The sequence below is a fragment of the Erythrolamprus reginae genome, chromosome 4 (genome assembly GCF_031021105.1).
Source record: "Erythrolamprus reginae isolate rEryReg1 chromosome 4, rEryReg1.hap1, whole genome shotgun sequence".
In the NCBI taxonomy this organism is placed as follows: domain Eukaryota; kingdom Metazoa; phylum Chordata; class Lepidosauria; order Squamata; family Dipsadidae; genus Erythrolamprus; species Erythrolamprus reginae.
The window spans coordinates 1,527,003-1,554,949 of record NC_091953.1 but is presented as its reverse complement, the minus strand read 5'-3'; the positions used below and the strand labels follow the sequence as shown (position 1 = coordinate 1,554,949).

General features: G+C 45.4%; 1 protein-coding gene across 1 annotated transcript in view; it reads right to left on the bottom strand.

Moving 5' to 3' along the window:
- PDE2A (phosphodiesterase 2A) overlaps positions 1-27,947 on the bottom strand; it is a 179,342-nt gene that overhangs the window by 40,428 nt on the left and 110,967 nt on the right. The window contains exon 3 of the mRNA XM_070749409.1: positions 20,416-20,504. Within this exon, the coding sequence (XP_070605510.1) occupies positions 20,416-20,504 (89 nt within the window). The remainder of the gene's footprint in view (positions 1-20,415; positions 20,505-27,947) is intronic.

Sequence of the window (27,947 nt, the reverse complement as noted above, 5' to 3'; positions counted from 1 at the left end):
CCAGAACCAAATGCAGTATTCCAAGTGTGGCCTTACTAAGGCATTATAAAACGGTACTAATAAAAAAAAGAAGGGCCAGGGGGGACATGATAGCAGTCTACAGGTACTTGAGGGGTGGACACAGAGAGGAGGGGGTCACGCTGTTTTCCAGGGCACCAGAGGGCCGGACGAGGAACAACGGATGGAAGCTGACCAAGGACAGCGAGGCTTTCAAAAGAAGGAACACGTTATCTTTGGGTCATCACCGGCCAATTTTTTTCCCCTACCAGTTCTGGGGGTGTGTGGCATGGTGGGCGTGGTTTGGTGGGTGTGGTGTGGCTTGGTGGGTGTGGCCTGGTAAACTTGGCAGGGGAAGGGTACTGCAAAATCTCCATTCCCAGCCCACTCTGGGGCCAGCCAGAGAAAGACAAACTACTCAAAATTTCCACTACCGGTTCTCCAAACTACTCAAAATTCCCATCACCGTTTTTCCGAACTACTCAAAGTTCTTGCTACCGTTTCTCTGAACTACTCAAAATTCCCACTACCAGTTCTCTGAACTACTCAACATTCCCACTACCAGTTCTCTGAAATATTCAAAGTTCCCACTACCAGTTTTCCGAACTACTCAAAATTCTTGCTACCAGCTCTCCAAACTAATCAAGATTTTTGCTACCAGTTCTCCAGAGCCTGCTGTATTTCACCCCTGATCTGATCTGATCTGATCTAATCTCTGCATGTGGATTCTCTCTACCACCAGTATTTCCATTTCAGGGCTAAAAAAGCTGGACCCCCTTAATTCGAAGGCTTTAGATGGGCTGGATGCTTTTCTGAGACAGACCATCCATCTTACACCTTCTCCACATTTTAATCTTCTGGCGGACAGCGAGGCTTTCAAAAGAAGGAACACGTTATCTTTGGGTCATCTCCGGCCAAATCTTTAACCAGCCACCCAGCCTTTTTGTCAAGGGTGAAGAAGCAGAAGCCGAGACAAGAGACGAATCCTTGAGCTCTGGAGGTCATTAAGAACCAGCCAAACATTCCCGGGCATGATGGATGTCACTGTCCCAAATATCCATTCATTCATCAGTCTCTGACCGGAAAAACCTGTTTAAGGTTTGCACCTCTCCAGACACAATCTGCCGAAAGCAAAGATGACACATTAGTCACCGGATTAATTTGCAAGGTGCGAAGATGTTTCTTCCTGGCTGTCGAGTGTCCTTCTAAGTCTTTGCTTTATCAAAAAAAAAATCCAGACCCCAGCCTGCAATTTTCCCCCCTTCTCTACATCTGCTTGAGAGTCCAGCTCTCCATGTTTGGGCCAGGATGGTTGGGCCCCTCTTGGAAGATTTATTTATTTATTTATTTTGTCAATTATAGGGTGGTAATTTGCACAAATAACCCATAAGATCATATGCTGCAACATCCTGCCTGTCGGTGACTACTTCAGCTTCAACCGCAACAACACAAGAGCACTCAAGAGAGTCAAACTTAATATTAACCGCTACAAACTTGACTGTAAAAAATATGACTTTAACAATCGAGTTGTCAAAGCGTGGAACTCATTACCTGACTCAGTAGTGTCAACTCCCAACCCCCAATATTTCTCCCTTAGACTCTCCACGATTGACCTCTCCAGGTTCCTAAGAGGCCAGTAAGGGGCATATATAAGTGCACTGATGTGCCTATCGTCCCCTGTCCAATTGTCTTCCCTTATCTTAAATATCATACATATTCTCTCCTTATCTATCTATCTATCTATCTATCTATCTATCTATCTATCTATCTATCTATCTATCTATCTATCTCATATATATTCTCTCCTTATCACTTATATCATATATATCCTCTCCCTCCCATCCACTTCTCTTCTTTTTTACTTTCTATCTTCATATATATTACTTAATGTCTATTCTCTTCTATATGTATTGTATATTGGACAAAGAATAAATAAATAAATAAATAAATAAATAAATAAATAAAAATAAAACATCAGATAAGTAATGATAAAAAGTAACAAAAGAAGACAATAGGACAGGGACGGTAAGGCACAGTGGGGCGCTTATGCACGCCCCTTACAAACCTCTTAGAAAGGGGGAGAGGTCAATTGTAGATAATCTAAGGTTAAAGGTTTTGGGGTTAGGAGTAGAAACCACAGAATCAGGTAGTGCATTCCAGGGGTTGATGTCTCTGTTGCTGAAGTCGTATTTTTTGCAGTCAAGTTTGGAGTGGTTGACATTTAGTTTAAATCGGTTTCGTGCTCCTGTGTTGTTGCAGTTGAAGGTGAAGTAGTCATTAACAGGTAGGACATTTTGGTAGATGATTTTTTGAACTACAGTGATCCCCCGATCATTGCGAGGGTTCCGTTCCAGGACCCCTCGCAATGATCGGGTTTTCGCGAAGTAGCGCTGCGGAAGTAAAAACACCATCTGCGCATGCGCAGATGGTGTTTTTACTTCCGCCGCAGCAGCGAGGAGCCGAAGATTGGGGTTTTAAAACACCCGCGCGGCTTACAAACTGAGCCCTAAAGCCAAGCGCCAAAGGCGAACTTCTGCGCTTGGCTTCAGGACTCAGTTTGGAAGCCGCACGAGTGTTTTAACAGGTCTCCGCCAACATGGGGAGCTTCCTAGCACCCTCCCGAGCCCCCAACCCGGGTTTGGGGGGTGCTAGGAAGCTCCCCATGTTGGCAGCGACGTTTTAAAACACCCGCGCGGCTTCAAAACTGAGCCCTAAAGCCAAGCGCCAAAGGCGAACTTCTGCGCTTGGCTTCAGGACTCAGTTTGGAAGCCGCGCGAGTGTTTTAACAGGTCTCCGCCAACATGGGGAGCTTCCTAGCACCCCCCCCGAGCCCCCAACCCGGGTTTGGGGGGTGCTAGGAAGATCCCATTGTTGGCGGAGACCTTTTAAAACACCCCGCGCGGCTTCCAAACTGAGTCCTGAAGCCAAGCGCCAAAGGCGAACTTCTGCGCTTGGCTTCAGGACTCAGTTTGGAAGCCGCGCGAGTGTTTTAACAGGTCTCCGCCAACATGGGGAGCTTCCTAGCACCCCCCCCGAGCCCCCAACCCGGGTTTGGGGGGTGCTAGGAAGCTCCCATTGTTGGCGGAGACCTTTTAAAACACCCGCGCGGCTTCCAAACTGAGTCCTGAAGCCAAGCGCCAAAGGCGAACTTCTGCGCTTGGCTTCAGGACTCAGTTTGGAAGCCGCGCGAGTGTTTTAACAGGTCTCCGCCAACATGGGGAGCTTCCTAGCACCCCCCCCCGAGCCCCCAACCCGGGTTTGGGGGGTGCTAGGAAGATCCCATTGTTGGCGGAGACCTTTTAAAACACTCGCGCGGCTTCCAAACTGAGTCCTGAAGCCAAGCGCCAAAGGCGAACTTCTGCGCTTGGCTTCAGGACTCAGTTTGGAAGCCGCGCGAGTGTTTTAACAGGTCTCCGCCAACATGGGGAGCTTCCTAGCACCCCCCCCCAGCCCCCAACCCGGGTTTGGGGGGTGCTAGGAAGCTCCCATTGTTGGCGGAGACCTTTTAAAACACCCGCGCGGCTTCCAAACTGAGTCCTGAAGCCAAGCGCCAAAGGCGAACTTCTGCGCTTGGCTTCAGGACTCAGTTTGGAAGCCGCGCGAGTGTTTTAACAGGTCTCCGCCAACATGGGGAGCTTCCTAGCACCCCCCCCGAGCCCCCAACCCGGGTTTGGGGGGTGCTAGGAAGATCCCATTGTTGGCGGAGACCTTTTAAAACACTCGCGCGGCTTCCAAACTGAGTCCTGAAGCCAAGCGCCAAAGGCGAACTTCTGCGCTTGGCTTCAGGACTCAGTTTGGAAGCCGCGCGAGTGTTTTAACAGGTCTCCGCCAACATGGGGAGCTTCCTAGCACCCCCCCCAGCCCCCAACCCGGGTTTGGGGGGTGCTAGGAAGCTCCCATTGTTGGCGGAGACCTTTTAAAACACCCGCGCGGCTTCCAAACTGAGCCCTAAAGCCAAGCGCCAAAGGCGAACTTCTGCGCTTGGCTTCAGGACTCAGTTTGGAAGCCGGGCGGGTGTTTTAAAAGGTCTCCGCCAACAATGGGAGCTTCCTAGCACCACCCCCCAGCCCCCAACCCGGGTTTGGGGGGTGCTAGGAAGCCCCCCATGCCGGCGGGAAGACCCAGGGAACGTTCCTTCGGCCGCCCAGCAGCTGATCTGCCGGAACGCAAACTCCACCATCTACGCATGCGTGCAGATGGTGTTACTTCCGGGTTGAAAATTCGCGATATAGCCGTTTCGCAATGATCGGGGTCGCGATACCCGGGGGATCACTGTATAATTAAGTCGGAACGGAGACAACGGAGTTGTAAGTTGTCTAAACCAAGAATTTCAAGTCTGGCGGAGTCAGGTATTTTGTTGTGAGGAGTGAAGGACTCTTCTTGTGAAATATTTCTGGACTCTCTCAATTGTGTTGATGTCAGATATGCAATGTGGGTTCCATACAGGTGAGCTGTATTCTAGGATTGGTCTGACAAATGTTTTGTAAGCTCTTGTTAGCAGTTCAAAATTACCAGAGAAGAAGCTGCGAAGGATTAGGTTAACAACTCTTAAAGCCTTTTTGGCAATGTTGTTGCAGTGGGCTCTAGGACTTAGGTCAATGGATATGAGTACTCCAAGGTCTTTGACAGATTGAGGGTTATCAATAAGTTCAATTCCTCCAGGTTTATATTTAGTATTCTGATTCTTTTTACCAATGTGTGAGACAGAGCATTTAGTGGTGGAGATTTGAAGTTGCCAGGTTTTAGACCATTCTGCTACGTGGTCAAGGTCTTTTTGAAGGGTAGCAGCATTGTTGGTGGCATTAAATAGTTTGACATCATCTGCAAAGAGAACACAATTGCCAGTGACCCTGAAATATTTTGCCTCATCTAGTTTGAAGAAGCCTCAGTACACGTAGTTCGCACAGGCATTCATTTAGTGACTCGGGGTGTGGAGATACGGCGTATTAGAAACATAGAAACATAGAGGATTGACGGCAGAAAAAGACCCCCTGGTCCATCTCGTCTGCCCTTATACTATTTCCTGTATTTTATCTTACGATGGATCTATGTTTATCCCAGGCATGTTTACATTCAGTTACTGTGGATTGACCAACCACATCTGCTGGAAGTTTGTTCCAAGGATCTACTACTCTTTCAATGAAATAATATTTTCTCACGTTGCTTTTGATCTTTCCCCCAACTAACCTCAGATTGTGTCCCCTTGTTCTTGTGTTCACTTTCCTATTAAAAACACTTCCCTCCTGGACCTTATTTAACCCTTTAACATATTTAAATGTTTCGATCATGTCCCCCCTTTTCCTTCTGTCCTCCAGACTCTACAGATTGAGTTCATGAAGTCTTTCCTGATACGTTTTATGCTTAAGACCTTCCACCATTCTTGTAGCCCGTCTTTGGACCCGTTCAGTTTTGTCAATATCTTTTTATAGGTGAGGTCTCCAGAACTGAACACAGTATTCCAAATGTGGTCTCACCAGCATTCTATATAGTGGGATCATAATCTCCCTCTTCCTGCTTGTTATACCTCTAGCTATGCAGCCAAGCATCCTACCTGCTTTTCCTACCGCCCGACCACACTGCTCACCCATTTTGAGACTGTCAGAAATCACTACCCCTAAATCCTTCTCTTCTGAAGTTTTTGCTAACACAGAACTGCCAATACAAGACTCAGATTGAGGATTCCTTTTCCCCAAGTGCATTATTTTACATTTGGAAACATTAAACTGCAGTTTATTGTGTGCCCCAAGTAATTCTCCCGGACTTTGCAGATCCTGATGGAAAAGCAGGTGGCAACCACGGCCGTGAGGACCTTGGCACAGCTTCCTGGCATACTTCAGGTTTACACCACTGTAATGTGATGCATTTATGATCGCATCGGCAGAGTGCGGAATCCGTCTTGGCTGCCAAAGCTGCCATCAGGAGGTGCTCAAGTACAGAGAGAGGAATGAGTAGGAACCAATAGGGGAGGATATTTGTAGCTCAGGATGGAAGGGAGGCCTTCTTGCAGACCCAACTAGGGAACATCACCAGTGTTATAAGGGAGGGAGGTTTGCAGGGAGGAGGAGGAGGAGGACGGTGGGGTTCTTAGTTCTCTCTGATGGGTTGTTTTCTGGCAGACATTTCATGGCCCAACTAGGGAACATCATCAGGTGGGGCCTGTGCAGCTGATCACGGATTCTGAGGATCAAGAAATGTGTGTGTCTTGGTATCCTAGGCCAGTGTATTTTGCACCCGAGTCTGATAGTGAGGAGGGCGGAGAGGATATGGGGGTCAGAGGCTGAAAGCCAACCAGGTGCCCATGAGTGACTCAGGAGAAGAGTCTTGATGCTAGGGTGCGTAGAAGTATTAGCAGGCAGGAGTGGCTGAGCAGGAGGAGGTCTCTGCGTGAATAGATCTCTACAACACTTGGTCACGCCTTTTGGCTATTTAAGGGTGACTCTTGTGATGAGCCAATGTGCTAGATGGTCTCCTGATTGAGCAGGGAGCTGGACTAGGAGACCTCCAAAGTCCCATTCAGCTCTATTCTGAAGCAAATGGCCAAATGGGAATGTTTTAGAATAGAATAGAATAGGACGCCATCACTCTGCTAAATAAATGACACCCTCAACTGTCAAACTATTCACTAAGTCTGCACTACTATTACTACTAGGTTTTTCTCATCCTTCCTATTACCCACTTCCTCCCACTTATGACTGTATAACTGTAACTTGTTGCCTGTATCCTTAATTTTTTTATTAAAATTGTTTCCTCATTGCTTACTTGACCACTATGACGATCATTAAGTGTTGTACCACCTGACTCTTGACAAACGTATCTTTTTTTATGTACACTGAGAGCATCTGCACCAAAGACAAGTTGCTTGTGGGTCCAATCACACTTAGCCAATAAAGAGTTCTATTCTATTCTATTCTATTCCTCTTCTCTTTTTATTCTATTCTGTTCTTTTCTACTCTATTCTATCCTTCTCTTTATCCTTCTCTTTTCTTTCTTCCCCTCCACTTCTCTCCCTTCTACTGTATCTTATCTATCTTACTCTATCCTACTCTATCCTACTCTATCCTACCATACCCTACCCTATTCTTTCCTTCTCTTCTCTTCTCTTCTCTTCTCCTCTCTCCTCTCCATTCCATTCTCTCCCCCTTCTCTTCTCTAGAAACGTTTTAGTTGTGGAATTGATTTCAGCACCATGGGTTTCTGAACAGCTCCCAGATCCCATTGATCAATAGGGAGAGAAGGCCATAGAAACAGGAAGCGGAGGGCAGAACCAAGGTCTGAGGAGTCCATCCGTCCTGTGAAGAACAGAACCACAGAGTGGGATGGGATCCTGGAGGTCTTCTAGTCCAACCCCCTGAGTCGAGCAGGAGACCCTACTACCATTCCAGACAACAGCTGTCCTTTTTAAAAAGCCTCCAGTGCCAGACACCCAACATTGCAAAAGGCAAGAAAATCTCCCTTTGGTGAAAAGTTAATATTTGACCTGCGTCCTCTCCTTTTATCACACAGATAATGCATTGGGCTTTAAAGGTCTTTTTTTATCTTGACTGATGAGCCTTAATGTTTATTTTATGGCACAATACCAGGGTTTTAAAGCAGGGTGCAACCCCCCATCTGGCACGGCCTCCTTTCTTTTTTTCTTTTTTAATCTCCTGGGGACAAACATGGGCTCCCCCCCCTCCTGCCTTGGAGGATTAATAGACGTTAAAAGCCAAAGAGGTCCATTAATTCGTACAAAATTCCTTTCTGAAAATTCCGCCTCTTAGACACATCTGCTGGTGTGGCCTTTGAGCCCTGGGAAATTCTGCACCCCTATTTTTAAAGGGGTGCAACGCCATCTTGGTTAAATGCTTAGGAGGTGAGTTCTAGTCCCTCTTTAGGCACAAAAATTGGCTGGGTGGCTTTAGGCCAATCAGCCGGAGATGGTGAGTTCTAGTCTCACCTTAGGCACAAAAGGCGACTGGGTGGTTTTGGGCCAATCACCAGGAGAGGGTGAGTTCTAGTTCTAGCCCCATCCTAGTTCTAGTCCCATCCTAGTTCTAGTTCTAGTGCCATCACCAGGAGACAATGAGTTCTAGTTCTAGTCCCATCCTAGGCACAAAAGGAGACTGGGTGCCTTTGGGCCAATCGCTAGGAAATGGTGAATTCTAGCTCTGCTTTAGCGGTGAAAGCCAGCAGGATAGTCCAATCACCAGGAGACGGTGAGTTCTAGTCCCACTTTAGGCACGGAAGCTGGGTGGGTGACTTCAGGCCAGTCGCCAGCAGAGAGTGGATTCTAGTTCCATTTCAGGCACGAAAGCCAGCTGAGTGGCCTTGGGCCTCCGTAAGTCTGTCTGTCTGTCTTCCCTCCCTCCCTCTCAACCCAACAACGCACCTCACAGGGTTGTTGTTTGTGGGGAACCCAGGAGCAGGGAGGCGGCTTAGGTGGGATCAAAAACGCCTGGAGCTATTTGTGAAAACAACACCAGTGGGATATGAATAGAAACAAACCGATGGAAAGCCATTCAATCCAACTCAGCGAGAGGGGCGAGGCTGAAGGCCCTGGAGGAGATCCAAAAGTCTCAGCCGGCTGGAGTCCTCGCTCAGACTTTGGAGATAAGCCAGACTGAGGTGCCTGGCGGACACCATGATGTCATCAGAGCCATGACGTCATGGGATGGCACGCGTGTTATCCGGTGCCCTTGCAAAGCTGAAGCTGCTGTATCTCATGATAGAGGCTGGGTGGCACAGTGGTTAGAGTGCAGCACTGCAGGCTACCTCTGCTGTTTGGCAGATCGAATCTCAGGAGGCTCCAGGTTGGCTCAGCCTTCCCTCCTTCCGAGGTCGGTAAAGTGAGGACCCAGATTGTTGGGGGCAAGAGGCTGATTTTGTCAACCGCTTAGAGAAGGCTGTGAAGCGCTATGAAGCGGCATATAAGTCTAAATGCCATTTCTATTGCTATTTCTCTATCCATCTCTCTCTCTACCTATCTCTCTCTCTATCTCTCTATCATATCTATCTACATCTAGTTAGCTAGCTATCTTTCTTTTTTCTTTTTCTTTCTTTCTTTCCCTATCATCTCTCTCTCTCTAGCTATTTATCTAGCTTTCTTTCTTTCTTTTTTCTTGCTTGCTTGCTCTCTTCTTTCTTTCTTTCTCTCTCTCCTCCAACCCTCCCTCCCTCCCTCCCTCCTCCTCCCTCTCTTTCTTTCTTTCTCTCTTCTTTCTTTCTTTCTCTCTCTCTCTCCCTCCCTCCCTCTCTTTCTTTCTCTTTCATCTCTCTGCTAGCTGTAGTTCAGCAGTTCAAATCTCCCCACTGGCTGAAGGTTGACTCAGCCTTGCATCCTTCCAAGGTGGGTAAAATGAGGGACCCAGATAGTTGCGGGCAAGATGTGGATTTTGTCAGCCGCTTAGAGAAGGCTGTGAAGCCCTGTGAAGTGGTATATAAGTCTAAATGCTGTTGCTATTGCTATTATCTTCTCCCTCCCTCCCTCCCTCCCCCTGCCACAAATATGGATAGACTCTCAGCTTCTCCCAATGACAAAGAACACCAGAATATCAAAACACACAAGAGCAGGGGAAGAAAGGCCAGAACGAAAGCAGCTCGGCTAAAGGCCCTGCCTTCCCCCCCAGCCCTCCCTCCCTCCCCAGCCCCTCCACCCCCAGGACAGGGGCCAAGAGCTAGCTAGCCACCCTTGCCCTGGGCTGCTTGGTGGAGTTGGAGGCCTGAATCGACATCCTTGATTGCCTTAAGTGGCGGCTTTGAACGCATTTGCGTCTTACTTTTGTTCGAGCCAAAGTTCCTTTGTGTCGAACACGCACAGCTCGGTAAGTTTGGCGGAATAAATGACTCCGAAAGAATCTCAGCCCGTTGCTATGATTCCGAAGCGAGACCCCTCTATAGAAAACCATGCTGCCGAGCCCTTGACATTTCGTTTTCCTTCCACACGCCTGCAGAGCCCGCCTTCCTCTCCCACAGCAGCTTGTCCACCCCTGACATTTCCTTCTTGTTTTCTCCCCACCCGATTGTGCGATTGTGCACCGCAACCCGCGGCCCCATGGATACCTGAATGCGAGGTGCGCACATGGTTTAGCGGAGGAAACGTTTTTATGGAGGGAACGGGCTCGCGGTGGGAAACGGGCCTGGGAAATCGATCCGGCGAGGAGCCAATGGGTTGGGCTCTAAATTTGGGGAGGGGGTCTGTTCAGTGATGGGCTCCTACAGGTACGGTCAGGTACGCAGAAGCAGTAGAGAAATTTTGAATTTCTTTTCTTTTTTCCCCTTCTGGTCTCTGGGTTTGTTTTTACTTTCACCATAAATGAGGTTGAATGTGTATAATTTTAGAAGAGCTTTGAGTGTGTGTGTGTACATACACTTTATGTAGATCATGTATATTTTTGTGTGCCTGTGCATAATATATATGTACACAGATGGCATAGATATACTGCTCAAAAAAAATAAAGGGAACACTCAAAGAACACATCCTAAGAATGAATGAAATATCCTGGTTGAATACTTTGTTCTGTGCAAAGTTGAATGTGCACAACAGCAGGTGAAATTGATTGTCAATCAGTGTCGCTTCCTAAGTGGACAGTTTGATTTCACAGAAGTTTGATTTACTTGGAGTTATATTCTGTTGTTTAAGGGTTCCCCTTTATTTTTTTGAGCAGTGTACATAGAATTGAAGTATATATTTTGGGTAAATATACGAGTCTACAGAGAGGGGCGGCATACAAATCAAACAAATAAACAAACAAACAAACAAACAAATAAATAAATAGATCAGGAAATTGCATTTCTTTGAGGCGAGGAGAGGCCAGGCACCCTAACCCAAACCCTTGACGTGAGTGACGGCAAGTTGGCCACTTTTAAGCCAGTCACATGACCTTTAAGCCACCCCCTGGTCACACGTTTGTCAAGCCACTCCCACCTGGTCACATGGCCAGCAAGCCACACCCGCAAATAAGCCACACCCACAGTGCAGTAGTAAAATCTTTTGCAGTCCTTCACTGGGTCTGTTGGCTGGAAAAGAGGGTTTGATTCAGTAGTGGTTGTTACCAGTATGTGAGGGGACGGTGCATGGGTAGCAGCCGCCAGATTGCGCAATTTGTGCACAGCCGCTAAGGTGCCAGTCCTAGGGGCCCTGCCATCTTTTCTCTTCAATTTTTCATATATTTGCTTCGTGCGCATATGCAGTCCACCATTTTAACTACGACGCCTTATACATGATCCAAGTATTGTCCACAAGATCATATGCTGCAACGTCCTGCCTGTCAAAGACTACTTCAGCTTCAACCACAACAACACAAGAGCACACAACAGATACAAGCTTAATATTAACCACTCCAAACTTGACTGTAAAAAATACAAATTTAGTAATTGAGTTGTCGAAGTGTGGAATTCACTACCGGACTCTGTAGTATCATCCCCAAACCCCCAACACTTTATCCTTAGACTATCCACGGTTGACCTCACCAAGTTCCTAAGAGGTCAGTAAGTGCACCAGGGTGCCTTCCATCCCCTGTCCTAATGTCTGTCTTATATCTTCTCTTCTATACCTATAACTTTTTTCTGCTATTCTTTCATAGTTACATTTCACTCCTTTATTTTCTCCTCTATTCTTCCCCCTTTAATACATTCTACCTGATTATATCCTCTATAACCCTCATTGTGTATTGCTGTGTATTGGACAAAACAAATAAAAATAAAATAAAATCCTGGCTGGGGAATCCTGGGAGTTGTAGTCCCCCTCTCTTACAGTTACCAAGGTTAAGCAACACTTCCTCAGGAGTTTTCAAGGCAAGGAGACGAAAAACAAAACTCTACCGCTCCACCAGCCACAGACTATTTCGTTTCTAGGGGAGAAAATATCTTGCGTGGAGAAGCAGAAACTCTGGTGAGGGCTCCGCATTTTTTTTCATGCCGATCTTTGTTTTCCAATTTGTGTTTGGTTCCGTCTGATGTCCTTTGTGGCTGCAATTAATGGTGGCTCAGCACGCAGCTAAACCCAAGACGAAATATATGAAACACTCAATGCGGTGAACAGTGGGAGACGTGTGTGTGTGTGTGTGCACAGGCATATGAATCATCCATAATGATTTTCAACCCCCTCCCCACTCAAAATCTTCCAAATGACCCCACCACATTTACTAGCCATGCATTTTTATGTGTGTATGTATGTAAGTAAGTAACATATTTTTGCTGATAATGAAAAGGAAGGGAGACTAGTATAGACATATTTCAAGATATTTTGCTCTCATCAGCTAGCCATACCCTTACTGGGATTTGAACCTGTGCAGTCTGCATGTAAGGCAGTAGCTTTAACCTCTAGGCCAAAGGCTCTCATCCTCTCAGCTTGTACCAGGGAAGAGTTATATGTTTTTTCGTCGAATTGCCCTGGTATACCCAAATATGGGGGGGGGGGGGATATTATTAATACAAGTATTATAAATTCTGGTAAGGGTATGGCTAGCTGATGAGAGCAAAATAGCTTGAAATATATCTATACTAGTCTCCCTTTCTTTTCTATCAGCAAAAATATTTTACAAACACACACACACACTGGATAGAAAAAATATCTATCTATCTATGTATCTATGTATCTATCTATTTAATCTCTCTCTCTCTCTCTCTCTCTCTATGTATCTATCTATCTATGTATCTATCTATCTATCTATCTATCTATCTAATCTCTCTCTCTCTCTCTATCCATCCATCCATCCATCCATCCATCCATCCATCCATCCATCCATCCATCCATCCATCCATCCATCTATCTATCTATCTATCTATCTATGTATCTATCTAATCTATCTACCTATCTACCTCTCTATTTATCTACCTATCTACCTATCTATTTATCTACCTATCTACCTATCTACCTATCTATCTAATCTATCTATCTATCTAATCTCTCTCTCTCTCTCTCTATGTATCTATCTAATCTATCTAATCTATCTAATCTATCTACCTATCTACCTATCTACCTACCTACCTACCTACCTACCTACCTACCTACCTATCTATCTATCTATCTATCTATCTATCTATCTATCTATCTATCTATCTATCTATCTATCTATCTAATCTCTCTCTCTCTCTCTCTCTCTCTCTATCTATCTATGTATCTATCTAATCTATCTACCTATCTACCTATCTACCTATCTACCATCTAATCTATCTAATCTACCTACCTACCTACCTACCTACCCACCTACCTATCATCCATCCATCCATCTAGTCTGTCTCTCTGTCTCTCTCTCTCTCTCTCTAATCTCTCTCTAAGCTCTCTCTCTCTCTCTTTCCACACACACACACACATGTAAAAAACCTGCATTTTTCAAACCTTTTCCTCCCTGCTTGTAAAAATGACAAACCAATTGACTCTCGCTCTCTCTTTTAATTTGTTGCTATTATTCCCGACAGGAGCCTTTTGTTGGCTGGTGGAGAAATGGGGCGGCCCACCTCTCCCAGGGAGCAATTACCCACTTTTCTGACCGCCCACCGAAAGCGGCAATTACCCCCAAAGTGAAGGAGTAAGTGGCACGGAGCCCCCCCCCCTGCTGTGACTTTGAAAGCCCCTTTCCGTGGCGGGGGGGGGGGGGGCAGGAGGATGCACCTCACCTAGAACATTGCAAAGCAGGTATTAAAGGTGGGGGGTCTGAGTACAAAAATACAGGGAGTCCTTGTTTTACAACCATGGTGGAGCCCCATACCCTTGCACCTAAGTGAGATATTTGTTAAGTCAGAGTTTGCCCCATCTGACGACCTTTCAAGCCATGGTTAGAAACATAGAAACATAGAAGACTGACAGCAGAAAAAGACCTCATGGTCCATCTACTCTGCCCTTATACTATTTCCTGTATTTTATCTTAGGATGAATCTATGTTTATCCCAGGCATGTTTACATTCAGTTCCTGTGGATTTACCAACCACGTCTGCTGGGAGTTTGTTCCAAGGATCTACTACTTCTTTCAGTCAAATCATATTTTCTCACGTTGCTTCTGATCTTTCCCCCAACTCACCTCAGATTGTGTCCCCTTGTTCTTCTATTCACTTTCCTATTGAAAACACTTCCCTCCTGGACCTTATTTAACCTTTTAACATATTTAAATGTTTCGATCGTGTCCCCCCTTTTCCTTCTGTCCTCCAGACTATACAGATGGAGTTCATGAAGTCTTTCCTGATACGTTTTATGCTTAAGACCTTCCACCATTCTTGTAGCCCGTCTTTGGACCCGTTCAATTTGATCCATATCCTTTTGTAGGTGAGGTCTCCAGAACTGAACACAGTATTATTCCAAATGGGGTCTCTCCAGCGCTGTTTACTTGTTAAGCAAGTCCTTGCCGCTGTAAAGTTATTCTATTCTATTTCTATTCCATTCTTCATTCCAATATTATTGTATTCCATTCTATTCTAGTCTATTCTATTCTCTTCTAGTCTAGTCTAGTCCTATTCCATTCTTCATTCCAATATTATTCTATTCTGTTCTGTTCTGTTCTATTCTATTCTATTCTAGTCTATTCCATTCTATTCTATTTCTATTCCATTCTTCATTCCAATATTATTCTATTCTAGTCTATTCTATTCTAGTCTATTCTATTCTAGTCTATTCTATTCTAGTCTATTCTATTCCATTCTGGTCTAGTCCTATTCCATTCTTCATTCCAATATTATTCTATTCTGTTCTGTTCTATTCTATTCTAGTCTATTCCATTCTATTCTATTCTATTTCTATTCCATTCTTCATTCCAATATTATTCTATTCTATTCTATTTTAGTCTATTCTATTCCATTCTGGTCTAGTCCTATTCCATTCTTCATTCCAATATTATTCTATTCTGTTCTGTTCTGTTCTATTCTATTCTATTCTAGTCTATTCCATTCTATTCTATTCTATTTCTATTCCATTCTTCATTCCAATATTATTCTATTCTATTCTATTCTAGTCTAGTCTATTCTATTCCATTCTGGTCTAGTCCTATTCCATTCTTCATTCCATTCTTCATTCCAATATTATTCTATTCTATTCTATTCTATTCCATTCTGGTCTAGTCCTATTCCATTCTTCATTCCATTCTTCATTCCAATATTATTCTATTCTATTCTATTCTATTCCATTCTGGTCTAGTCCTATTCCATTCTTCATTCCATTCTTCATTCCAATATTATTCTATTCTATTCTATTCTATTCCATTCTGGTCTAGTCCTATTCCATTCTTCATTCCATTCTTCATTCCAATATTATTCTATTCTATTCTATTCTATTCCATTCTGGTCTAGTCCTATTCCATTCTTCATTCCAATATTATTCTGTTCTGTTCTATTCTGTTCCCCAAATTCTATCCTATCCTATCCTTGTACCTTTGGGCTCTGTTCCTGCCCAGGTGCAGGGGGATTCTCAGCCCCTTCAAGACTTCAACTCCCAGAATCCCTCCAGAATGCCCCCATGCAGCAGAGGCTGGAAAGAAAGGCCGGGCATTGCCACCCCTCCTCCTCCTCTTCCTCCTCCTTCCGGCCTCTGTGGGGACACCTGCCATCCGGGCGCATCCTTGCCACATCGTCCAGGAGCAAATATTTGCTGACTTCCAAGAACTCCAGGAGGCCTTTTACAACCCAGCGCAAATAGGAATTTATGACCTCTTTTTTTTGCAGGCTGTTTGCTCAAAAGCCACTTAGGCCTCCTGGGCGTTTAATGGCCCCGGCCATAGATGGAAGCCATGCCGGGTGGGGGCAGGTGGATACCAGGTGGGGGGGTCCTGTGTACATGGGTTGGGGCTGTTTGGAGATGACGCAGGCTGGTCCCCTGGTTGCAAGTACAGGCAGTCTTCGCTTTACGACCGCGTAATTTACGTTGCTAAAGTTGGACATTTGTCCAGTGAGTTTTAGTCCCTTTTATGACCCTTCCCTACCCCACCGTTAAAAGAATCGCCACAGTTCCTAAACCTTGGTCACACCGTCGTTAAGCGAATCCGGCTCGTCCCTTCGGCTTGGCTTGTGCAGGAAGCAAGATCTTGCAAGGGCACATGGGCGCGCATGAGGTTTTAAACTATTTTTAACTCTGACCAATAACTGTAATGTATGGTGAGATTGGACTGTATGATTGCGTATTACATTAGGGTTTTTCAGTTATATTTTAAATTATTAGATTTGTGCTACATGCTTATGTTTGTATCTATTTTGTGAGCCGCCCGAGTCTACAGAGAGGGGCAGCATACCAATCTAAATAATAATAATAATAATAATAATAATAATAATAATAATAATAACAACAACAACAACAACAACAACAACAACAACAACAACAATAATAATTTTTATCTCTGCACAGAATTACAGAGTTGGAAGGGACCTTCGAGGACTTCTAGATGAACCCCCGGCTCTAGCATAGCTAGAGGTATCACAAGCAGGAAGAGGGAGATTGTGCTCCCGCTGTATAGAGCGCTGGTGAGACAACATTTGGAACAATACTGTGTCCAGTTTTGGAGACCTCACCTACTAAAAGATATTGATCAAACTGAATGGGTCCAGAGATGGGCTACAAAAAGGGTGGAAGGTCTTAAGCATCAAACCTATCAGGAAAGACTTCATGGACTCCATCTTTCTAGTCTGGAGGACAGAAGGGAAAGGGGGGACAAGATTGAAACATTTAAATATGTTAAAGGGTTAAATAGGGTTCAGGAGGGAAGTGTTTTTAATAGGAAAGTGAACCCAAGAACAAGGGGCCACAATCTGAGGTTAGTTGGGGGAAAGATCAGAAGCAACGTGAGAAAATATTATTTGACTGAAAGAGGAGTAGATGCTTGGAACAAATTTCCAGCAGGCGTGGTTGGTCAAACCACAGGAACTGAATTTAAACATGCCTGGGATAAACATAGATCCATCCTAAGATAAAATAAAGGAAATAGTGGAAGGGCAGACGAGATGGACTAGGAGGTCTTTTTCTGCCGTCAATCTTCTAGATTTTCATGTTTCTAGCAGGACATCGTACCATTCCAGACCAATGGACTACCAAGCACGATCTTTGGGGTCCCTTCCAGCTCTTAGAAACATAGAAACATAGAAGACTGACGGCAGAAAAAGACCCCATGGTCCATCTCGTCTGCCCTTCTACTATTTCCTGTATTTTATCTTAGGATGGATCTGTGTTTATCCCAGGCATGTTTACATTCAGTTCCTGTGGATTGACCAAACACGCCTGCTGGAAGTTTGTTCCAAGCATCTACTCCTCTTTCAGTCAAATAATATTTTCTCGCGTTGCCTCTGATCTTTCCCCAAACTCACCTCAGATTGTGTCCCCTTGTTCTTGGGTTCACTTTCCTATTAAAAACACTTAAACCCTCCTGAACTTTATTTAACCCTTTAACACAGTGTTTCTCAACCTTGGCTGTTTGAAGTTGTGTGGACTTCAACTCCCAGAATTCCCCAGCCAGCGTTGCTGGCTGGGGAATTCTGGGAATTGAAGTCCACACATCTTCAAATGGCCAAGGTTGAGAAACACTGCTTTAACATATTTAAATGTTTCTATCATGTCCCCCCTTTTCCTTCTGTCCTCCAGACGTTATCTTACAATTCAGGACCGACTGAGGAATTCTCGTAGTTGAAGTCCGCACGTTCATCTCCTCAATGCCCCTGAGAGCGAGCAGAGTGCCAGCAAAGGGTTTAGCCAGTGCCAAGGCCACAGCTGGGCTCCCTAAGGACAATTATAGTTTAACTGCCACCCTTCCTGCCACTGATTAACCAACCTCGGGCGAGTTAATTCGCCAGCTATAGAGCGGCCGCCAAGCCTCCAGTGGAGAGGTTGGCAAATCATCCCCCGTGCAGAAAATCTCTTTATTCTGCACGAAAACAGAGGCGAGGCTGGACAGGCAGGGGAGCCAGCTTAGTTCGTTGACTTTACTGTCTTTGCACCTCGTACGACAGAAAGAAATGCCGCCTTCGGTGCACGTAAGAAAACTATAAAAATAAAACAAAAACACCCATCCTTCCTGTTGTGGTTGGCTCGCATCCGGCTCCTTCGGTCATGGACTTTGAGGAGGATGAGCCGGGTTCAATTGGGTATCATAGGCCAGTGTGTTTACCAGAGAAAGGGAAAGGGAGGGCCTGGGGAACTTCCAGAGACTGCAGAACCCCCAGCTGTGCTAATGGTGGAGTCAGATGAGGAGGGAGATATTGTGGACCCCCTATGAGACACAAGGGTAAGAAGAGTGCGAGGGAGACAAGAATATCTCCGGCGATGTAGATCTAGGTGTTGAATACTTTTATGTGCAGCTTGTCAACACTGAGAGTATAAAAGGGAGGAGGATGGGAAACCTCCCTGCAGAAATTCAACATTCCTATATGGAGAGAAAGAACTAGCAGCCCCAAAGCCTCTCTCTTAAATCCTCCTGCAGTCCTGAAATCCAGGTTTTTGGGGGTATTTGTGAGTACCTGTCAATGCCGAGAATGAATGACTTGAATTTATGATTTTATGGTGGACACTTGTTATGAATTGTGCTGATAACAGTGGACTTTTGGCAGTTGGACTGACATTCTTCTGATTTCATTGTTGTTTCCAACATGTTTCTTTGTAAATAGACAAACATACATAGTGGTTTTGCTTTTGAGTCTTTATGGTGGATTAATTACTGATAATTAATTGGGCCCGACAGAACACTTCACGTAGTAGATGCTTGGAACAAATTTCCAGCAGACGTGGTTGGTCAATCCACAGGAAATGAATTGAAACATGCCTGGGATAAACATAGATCCATCCTAAGATAAAATACAGGAAATAGTATAAGGGCAGACTAGATGGACCAGGAGGTCTTTTTCAGCCATCATGTTGCTATGTTCTATATGATTGAATTGAAAACCCCCTGATATTGCCTTAAGATTGCACTATACCCGTGATGGCGAACCTATGACACAGGTCCCACAGATGGCTTGTGGAACCAACGCGAGACATTGCCCTATCTCAGCTCCAGTGCGCGTGCTGGCCAACTGATTTTTGGCCTTGGGAAAGGCCGTTTCGCTTCCCTGAAGCCCTGGAGTGCAAAAACACAGCACAACGGGCAAACCGGAAGTCCGTTATTCCAAACTTCAATTGGACCCGTTCAATTTGATTCATCTCTTTTTGTAGGTGAGGTCTCCAGAACTGGACACAGCATTATTCCAAATGTGGTCTCACCAGCGCTCTATACAGCGGGATCACAATCTCCCTCTTCCTGCTTGTTATACCTCTAGCTATGCAGCCAAGCATCCTACTTGCTTTCCCTACCGCCTGACTGCACTGTTCACCCATTTTGAGACTGTCAGAAATCACGACCCCTAAATCCTTTTCTTCTGAAGTATTTGCTAACACAGAACTGCCAATACAATACTCAGATTGAGGATTCCTTTTCCCCAAGTGCATTATTTTACATTTGGAAACATTAAACTGCAGTTTCCATTGCTTTGACCATTTATCTAGTAAAGCTAAATCATTTACCATATTGCAGGTGCCTCCAGGAATATCAACCCTATTGCACACTTTAGAATCATCGGCAAATAGGCAAACCTTCCCTACCAAACCTTCCTTTATGTCACTCACAAACATATTAAAAAGAATAGGACCCAGAACAGACCCTTGTGGCACACCGCTTGTAACCAGGCTCTGCTCAGAATACTCGCCATTAACAACAACCCTCTGATGTCTACGCTTCAGCCAGCTGCAAATCCACTGAAATATCCAGGGATTAAGTCCAATCTTCACTAATTTATCTATCAGCTCTTTATGCGGCTGAACCACACTGGATTGGCAAGTCATTCAATGGTGCGCTGATTTCTTTGCTTCCGCACATGCGTGGAACCAAAATCTCGCGCAGGGGCGCAGTGGAGAATGCAGGCACGCGGTGGGGATGCACAGAAGTACACGCATGGCCGTTTCCGCTACTGGAATGGCGATCCCAGGCATACCGGGCAACAGCCCACCCGTGGTTGTAACACAATCCAACACCCCAAGTCCTTGGGAAGGAGTGGGTAGGCAGAAAGGCCAAATCCAAGGTGAACATTCAGCTGATTGTGCAACCTACCATAACAACAACAGCAGCAACAACAGTCTTGGGTGCAATCCCAAAAACATTTGGAGTTCCACTTGAATACCATCAGCATTGACACATTCACCATCAGTCAATTGCAAAAGGCAGCAATTTACTAGTCCAAAAGAATCAGAAATATTTCTCAATCTTAGCTAGTTTAAGAAGCGGAGACGTCAACTCCCAGAATTCCCCAGGCCAGCACAGCTGGGGAATTCTGGGAATTGTAGTCCCTTCCCCATCTTCAAGTGTTCCGAAAGCTTTACACACTAAAATGACAGACAGAGATCCAGGTCTTTCCTCTTCTCCAAAGAAACCACCCACCCATCCTTCGACACAACGGTCCCTCCACGCATTTACAGGTGTAGTTGTGCACCAAGCTGAGCCTCACCTGAGCCGGCCCTCTTGTGGGAAGTCATGGGGTGGATCGCTGCACGTCAAACGGGCTTCCTCATCCAGGAGGTATACAAATACTCTTTCCTGCAATGCAAAGAAGGGGGGGGGGGGGCATTGCATAAATTACAACCGGTAGTTGCTCCAGGGAGTAACTGGGTATTCACTTACCCAAAAGCTACCTTGGCGGACCTGTCTAGGCTGCAAAACTCAACTCGACCATCAGAGGGCAGCAAAGCCACACACACATACAAACTCACTCACTCCCACCCCTAGTGGCCATGTGGAATTTTGCAACCCAATAAAAAGGTTTGTCAGTTCAATCTGATAAGGCAGCTGTTCTGGACAGATATATAAGGAGGTGGTCCTTGACTTGCAACTGTTTGTTTACTAATGAAAGTTACAGCTGCATTGAAAAAAGTGAGCTATGACTGGTTCTTTCACTTATGACCTGTTGCAGCATCCCCACAATTATGGGATCAGAGCTTAGGCATTTGGCAACTGGTAGATATACAGGAGGGTTGTGGTGTCTTCATGTGGTCACCATTTGCGACCTTCCCAGCTGCCCAGCAAAGTCAATGGGGAGAATTGGATTCATTTAAAGACCAAAAGATTCACTTAAAAACATGTCTCTCTTACTCTCTCTTGTCTATATCTGTCCCTGTCTGTCTGACTGTTTATTTCTCTACCTCTCTCTCTCTCTCTTTCACCTCTCTTGCTTTCTCTTATCTATTATCTCTCTGTTTCTCTCTAATCTATGGTCTGTCTATCTATCTATCCATCTATCCATCTATCTATCCTCTCCCTCCCTCCCTATACATCCATCATTCCATTTATCATCATCCTCGATCTGTCTGTCATCCTTTCCATCCCTCTATCTAATCTATCTATCTATCTATCTATCTATCTATCTATCTATCTATCTATCTATCTATCTATCTATCTATCTATCTATCCATCCATCCATCCATCCATCCATCTAATCTATCTATCCATCCATCCATCCATCCATCCATCCATCCATCAATCTATCTATCTATCTATCTATCTATCTATCTATCTATCTATCTATCTATCAATCCATCTATCTATCATCTATCAACTATTTAACTATCCACCTATCTTCCCTCCCTTCCTCCCTATCCATCCATTCATCCATCATCTCCAACCATCAACCTATCATTTATCTGTCTGTCTGTCTGTCTGTCTGTCTGTCTGTCCGTCCGTCCGTCCGTCCGTCCGTCCATCCGTCTGTCCATCCATCCATCCACTGTATTTATTTATCTAGCTTTTTGAAAACTGCCCATCTACTTCAAAAAGGACTCTGGACAATGTTAAGAGTAAAAAATGAATAAAACATAAAAACAGTACACAAAATCATACAATTTAAATCCCCCGTGAAGGAGGAGCCTCCTTTCCTTTCTGGCCTGGCTCCTTCCAGTGGTGGAAGAGAAGTCAAGGCGTCAAAAACCCACCATCCCCAGTTCCCATAAGTCCACCCTCGGCAACGGGAAGTGTGATTCTGAGGTCACAAATCCATTTCCCCCCAGCCAGGGACAATTCTCTTGTGTGGCCCAGATCAATGGCTCTGTTGAGCTGCATCTAGCAAAAAAAGAGAGAGAGAGAGAAGATTTTTATCTCTCTTCTACTGTGCAAAATTGCATTGTTAGAGGGGAGCCGACTCGGAGGGGAAAAATCATAACAATTGATGGCGACTTCTATTATACTCCTCGAAGAGAACACAATTTGTGCGAGCACACGCTCTAGCGTTGTATTGTATTGTTTGAGCTTCAAACAGCACCCGCCACAAACAAGAAGATTTTGCAAATAGATGGGAAAATAAATGGAAGATTGGAGACGCTCCAGGAGGACTCCAATCCCACGACTAAAAACTCGGGAAATATCTCAGATGGTGGACCGGTTGAGTGTCCCAATCTTAACCAATGTATCTGTGATGGAGAAGATAAAATCCAAGCCAGAATAGAATAGAAAATAATTCTTTATTTGATTGGACACACAAGGAATTTGTCTTGGTGCAGATGCTCTCAGTGGACATAAAAGAAAATATAGATTTGTCAAGAATCATGTGGTGCAACACTTAATGATGGTCATAGGGGTCAAATAAGTGATGAAGGAACAATCAATATTAATAAAAATCTTAGGATACAAGCAACAAGTGACAGTCATACAGTCCTGAGTGGGAGGAAAAGGATGATAGGAATGATGAGAAAAACTAGTAGAAATAGAAGTGCAGACTTAGTAAAAAGTTTGACAGTGTTGAGGGAAATAGTTGTTTAGTAGAGAATGAATGAATGAAAGAAAGAATGAATGGGTGAATGAATGAATGAATGAAAGAAGGAAAGTAGGTTGAAAGGAGCGAGAAAAGAAGGAAGGAAGATTGAAAGAAGGAGGGAAGGAAGAAGGCAGAAAAACATACAAAGGAGGGAAGGAGAAAGAGGAGAGAGGGTAGGTGGAAGGAAGGAAAGACAGAGAAAGAGGTAGACAGGAAGGAAGGAGAGAGGGAGGAAGGAAGGAAGAAGAAAGGCTGAAAGAGGGAGGGAAGGTGGAAGGAAAGAAGGAAAAAATAAAAGACAGAGAAAGAGAGAGTCAGGAAAGGAGGAAGGAAGAAGAAAGGTTGAAAGAGGGAGAGAAGATGGAAGGAAGGAAGGAAGGAGGTTGAAAGATGGAGGGAAGGAGGAAGAAGGAAGGAAAAGACAGAGAAAGACAGACAGGATGGAAGGAAGGATTCATTCATTCGTTCGTTCATTCATTCATTCATTCAGAAATCATTTATCTCCCTCACTAAGGGACTCCTGGTGGGGAGGAATGTACAGTAGTCCTAAATTTACAACAGTTCACTTAGTGACCAAAGTTAAAACGAAACCGAAAAAAGGGACTTATGACATCACACTTAATGTCCGTTGCAATTGCCTTGTGGTCACGTGATCAAAATCCAACTGCTTGGCACCTGACTCAGAATCTAATTTCTGTTCTATTCTATTCTATATTCGATTCTATATTCGATTGTATTCTACTCTATTCGATTCATTCTAATTTCTATTCTATTTTATTTCAATCCATTCCAAACCATCCCATCCCATCCCATCCTATTCTATCCTATCATTATTCTATCCTTATCCTATCCTATCCTGTCCTGTCCTATCCTATCCCATCCCATCCCACCCTATCCTATTGTATGAAACAAATGAAAGCACCAACAGAAGAGAGGGGGTTGGACTAGATGACCTGGGAGGGTCCCTCTCCTTCCCAAAATTGCAGGCTTCTCTGAATCCCCCTGCGGATGGCATAATGCAAGGAAAGGGCTCCTCCGCTAATTTGACCTTCCCGCTCGGCTATTGTCGACGCCACTGCCTCCCAGCTTCCCGCTGATCCGAGATTGAGCTGCAATTATCGCATTAGATCCTGGCCTTGCCGCGCATAAAGCATCATTCGGAAGCCAGCGTGCATGCATTGAGCCCGGGAAAGGGCTTGCCACACGCCAGGCCCCTGTGCCAAGGGGCTTCCTGGCCCATCTCTGGAGCGATTCCCCACGCCCACTCCCGGCACCCTCGCAACCTGGCCCACTCTCAGCCAAACACACTGAACGGCCAGAGCAGGACAGAGGGGGCAGTTGGCGAGAGGCGTCGCCAGCAGCTCCAATTAGCCCCCCCTCGAGCGGAGGATGAAAAGTGCCAACGGTGCCAGCCGCCCAGCCCAGGGGATGCGAGTGGCCCAGGGCCATTAGCGGCTCTCGGCAGCTGGCACTCAGGGCTGGCTCCACGTTTCCGGAGGGCCCGGCCAGATCCCCAGCCTCAGCGTCATCCTCGTAACCTCTCGGAAGAGTTTAATGCTATTTGGCAGGTCGTTATCTCCCGGTGTCTTCATGGCTAATGAGTCTGGCAATTAGGTTTCCTCCCAACGGAGAGGTTGGTCGCTGGGTGCCTGGCAAGCCTCTTCTCTCTCTCTCTCTCTCTCCTTCTTTCTCTCTGTCCCCCCCCTCTCTCTCTCTCTCTCACACACACATTTTCTCTCTGTGTCATCTGTCTGTCTCTCTGTGTCTTTCTCTCTGTCATTTCCCTCTTTCTCTCTCTCTTTCTCTTTCAAATCTCTTTATCTCTCTCTCTCTCTCTCATATACACATACTTTCTCTTTCTCTCTATGTCCTCTCTGTCTCTATCTTTGTCTGTCTGTCTGTCTCTCTCTTCTCTGTCATCTGTCTGTTTCTGTCTCTCTCTCTCTTTCTCGCTGTAATCTCTTTATCTCTCTCTCTCTCACACACACATTCTCTCTCTGTGTGTGTCATATCTCTCTCTGGGTGTGTTTCTCTTTCTTTCTCTCTGTCCTTTCCCTCTTTCTCTCTTATCTGTCTGTCTGTCTGTCTCTGTCTCTGTCTCTCATCTCTCCCTCGGTCTCTGAAGCAAGGATGACTCAAGGTGCAGGAAGCAGGTGAGGCTCAGGGCTGAATTTGGGGAGGGCTTCATTACCACAGGAGGCTTCCAAACAAGAAACAAACTGGACGGTCCGTTGCCTAGAAGATGCCCAAACTCTCGTTCAACTTTCGATGTTCCCGTTCTGTGAAAAGAGCTGGAAACACTTTGCGGCTTTGAGGGGGATAGAAGCTACTCCAGGTCTGCCACTCAATTAGTCTCAAGATGTGGAGACAAGAGCAACAAAAGATACAAACTCAAAGTAAACCGCTCCAAACTCGACTGCAGGAAATACGACTTTAGTAGCCGAGTAGTTGATGCATGGAACTCACTACCTGACTCTGTAGTATCATCACTGAACCCCCAAAACTTTATCCTTGGACTGTCCATTGTTGACCTCTCCCGATTCCTAAGAGGTCAGTAAGGGGCGTGAATAAGTGGACCAGCGTGCCTTCCGTCCCGTCCTAATATTTCTCTCTTACTAGTATCAGGTATATAAACATCATTGTATCTCTGTATACCACCAATACGTACTTGACTAGATAGATAGATAGATTAGGGGACCAGAGGCTAAAACCTATGAAAAACGGTTGTAGGAACTGGGCCTGGCTAGTTTAATGAAAAGAAGGACCAAGGGAGACATGATAGCAGCCTTCCAATAACTCAGGGGTTGCCACAAAGAAGAAGGAGTCCACCTATTCTCCAAAGCACCTGAGAGTAGGACAAGAAGCAATGGGTGGGAATTAAACAAGGAGAGAAACAACGTAGAACTAAGGAGAAATATCATGACAGTTAGAACAATTAACCAGTGGAACAGCTTGCCACCAGAAGTTGTGAATGCTCCAACACTGGAAGTTTTTACGGAGATGTTGGATAAGATGTTGAAGTAGTGGTAGGGTCTACTGCCTAAGCAGGGGGTTGGACTAGAAGACCTCCAAGGTCCCTCCAAACTCTGGTAGTCTATTCTCTCCTCCAAGAAAGACAACAAGAGGCTGGACAATCTGCTTTGTGGCTTGCAAGGGCCATTGCAACCCTAATTTTAAAGTGTTGCTGTTGCAACTGTTGACCAGAGCTGTGTGTGTGTGTGTAAATCAGAAGCAAGCTGGGAGGGACCTTGGAGGCTCAAGCAGGAGACCCTATCCATCTCAGACAAGCGACTGTCCAGTTTCTTCTTTAAAAACCTCCGGTGATGAAGGACCCACAACGTCTGAGCGAGTGACTCGTGTCAAACACGGGAGAGTGTGTGTAACATTTCCACACAACTGTGGCTGCCTTCAGCCACTTGCTGCCTCCTCCAACTGCCCAGCTTCGGTGCAGTTCAATGCACAAATTCAAGGAGTTAATTGAACATAATTGAGTTAGTTAATCTAATTTAAAAATTTGCATTCCTCATTTCTATCACTCCAGGCAGCACCTGAATTCCTCCCCCACCTCTTCCCCCCTCTTCTCTGCATGGCTTGAGCTTTGAAGTTTCTTATTTTGGTGGTGGTGTTTTCAATCCTTGTTCCCCTGAAAAGCTCTACTCTATATCAGTGCCAAGCAGTTCCCTGGCAGGCTCTGATTAATGCCCCCCAAACACCACTGTCGATCAGAGCTTCCTAGCTTCAAAGCTGCTGTTATCGCGATTAAATTATGCATGTGTTAAGCACAAGGACAAAATGAAACAAAATGTGTCCAGGACAAATGAGCTTAGATCGAGAAGTACTAGTGTTCCTGTTCCTGTCCAGCTACATATCTTTTTTCTGAATATTAGAAATTGCCTTAAGATTTATAAAACAAGAGCAGCTGCTCAGGATCTCGGTGGTCAACGTAGACCTTGGGGGGGGGGGGTGTTTTTGGTTTGTTGGGTTCTTGTGTGGGGGTCTTTGAATCAATCTTGATTCCTGGGTAATGCAAGTCAACCTTGGACACTTTAAAACTTGTGGACTTCAATTCCCAGAGTTCCCCAGCCAGCCATGACTGATAGAGTTGGAAGAGGCCAGAAGGGTCATCTAAGTCCTGCATTTCTCAGCCTGGACGGCTTTCAGACATGTTTCAGACATTAGGGCTGTCTGGGGAATTCTGGGAGTTGAAGTCCACCTGCCTGAAAGTGACCAGGTTTGAGGAACACAATTGTAGGTGATTTGGAGATTGGCCATATTGTCATTCGCTTCCATTTCTTCACTGATTGCAGGACATTATCTGCTCGGATAGAGCGACATTCCGTTAAATCGATTCTTCCTAATACCCACATCGTATTTCCTGGGCCATTGGCTTCCCACACAACCCCCAAAGCTTAATGGAGCTACGCTGAATGGTTAGCAAATGTTTCTGCTCCAAAATGTTTCACTCTTCTGCTTGCAATTGTACCTGTGTGATCGAAGCCAAAACGGTCCCCACCCCCCAAAACAGGCGTAGTTTCAATGAGGAGGAGGAGGAAGAGGAGGAGGAAGAAGAAGAGGAGGAAGAGGAGGAAGAAGAAGAGGAGGAGGAGAAAGAGGAGGAAGAGGAGGAAGAAGAAGAGGAGGAGGAAGAGGAGCAGGAGAAGGAGGAGGAGGAAGAGGAGGAAGAAGAAGAAGAAGAGGGGAAGGAAGAAGAAAAAGGAGGAGGAGGAAGAGGGTGAGGAGGAAGAAGAGGAGGAGGAAGAGGAGGAAGAAGAAGAGGAGGAGGAAGAAGAAGAGGGGGAGAAGGAGAAGGAGGAAGAGGAGGAGGAGAAGGAGGAGGGTGAGGAGGAAGAAGAGGAGGAGGAAGAGGAGGCGGTGGCAGCAGCTAGAGCCTGTTTGGGAAGCTATCAATCACTCGCCAGGGCCAACAGCATCAAAAAATGAAAAGCAGAATTACAAACACTTTTAATGGGGTGTTTTTTCAGGCCGGAATTAAGGGGTTAACTACTGGATTTTGGAAAGGGTGATAGGCCTAACGTTATTAATGAGTTCATTAACGTAGACTTTCTTCCAGCCTCTTTTTGCAGCTCGTCTCCTCAAGTTGTTGCAGCTGTGAGTGAGCTGCCGCTCAGGAGATAAGCTCCTAATAAACTCCCGATCGTTTTGTTGTGTAGGAATTAAAATTCCACTTTCCCAGCCTCCAGACCATCTCACATGGAAGCCACATCGTGCCGGGAACC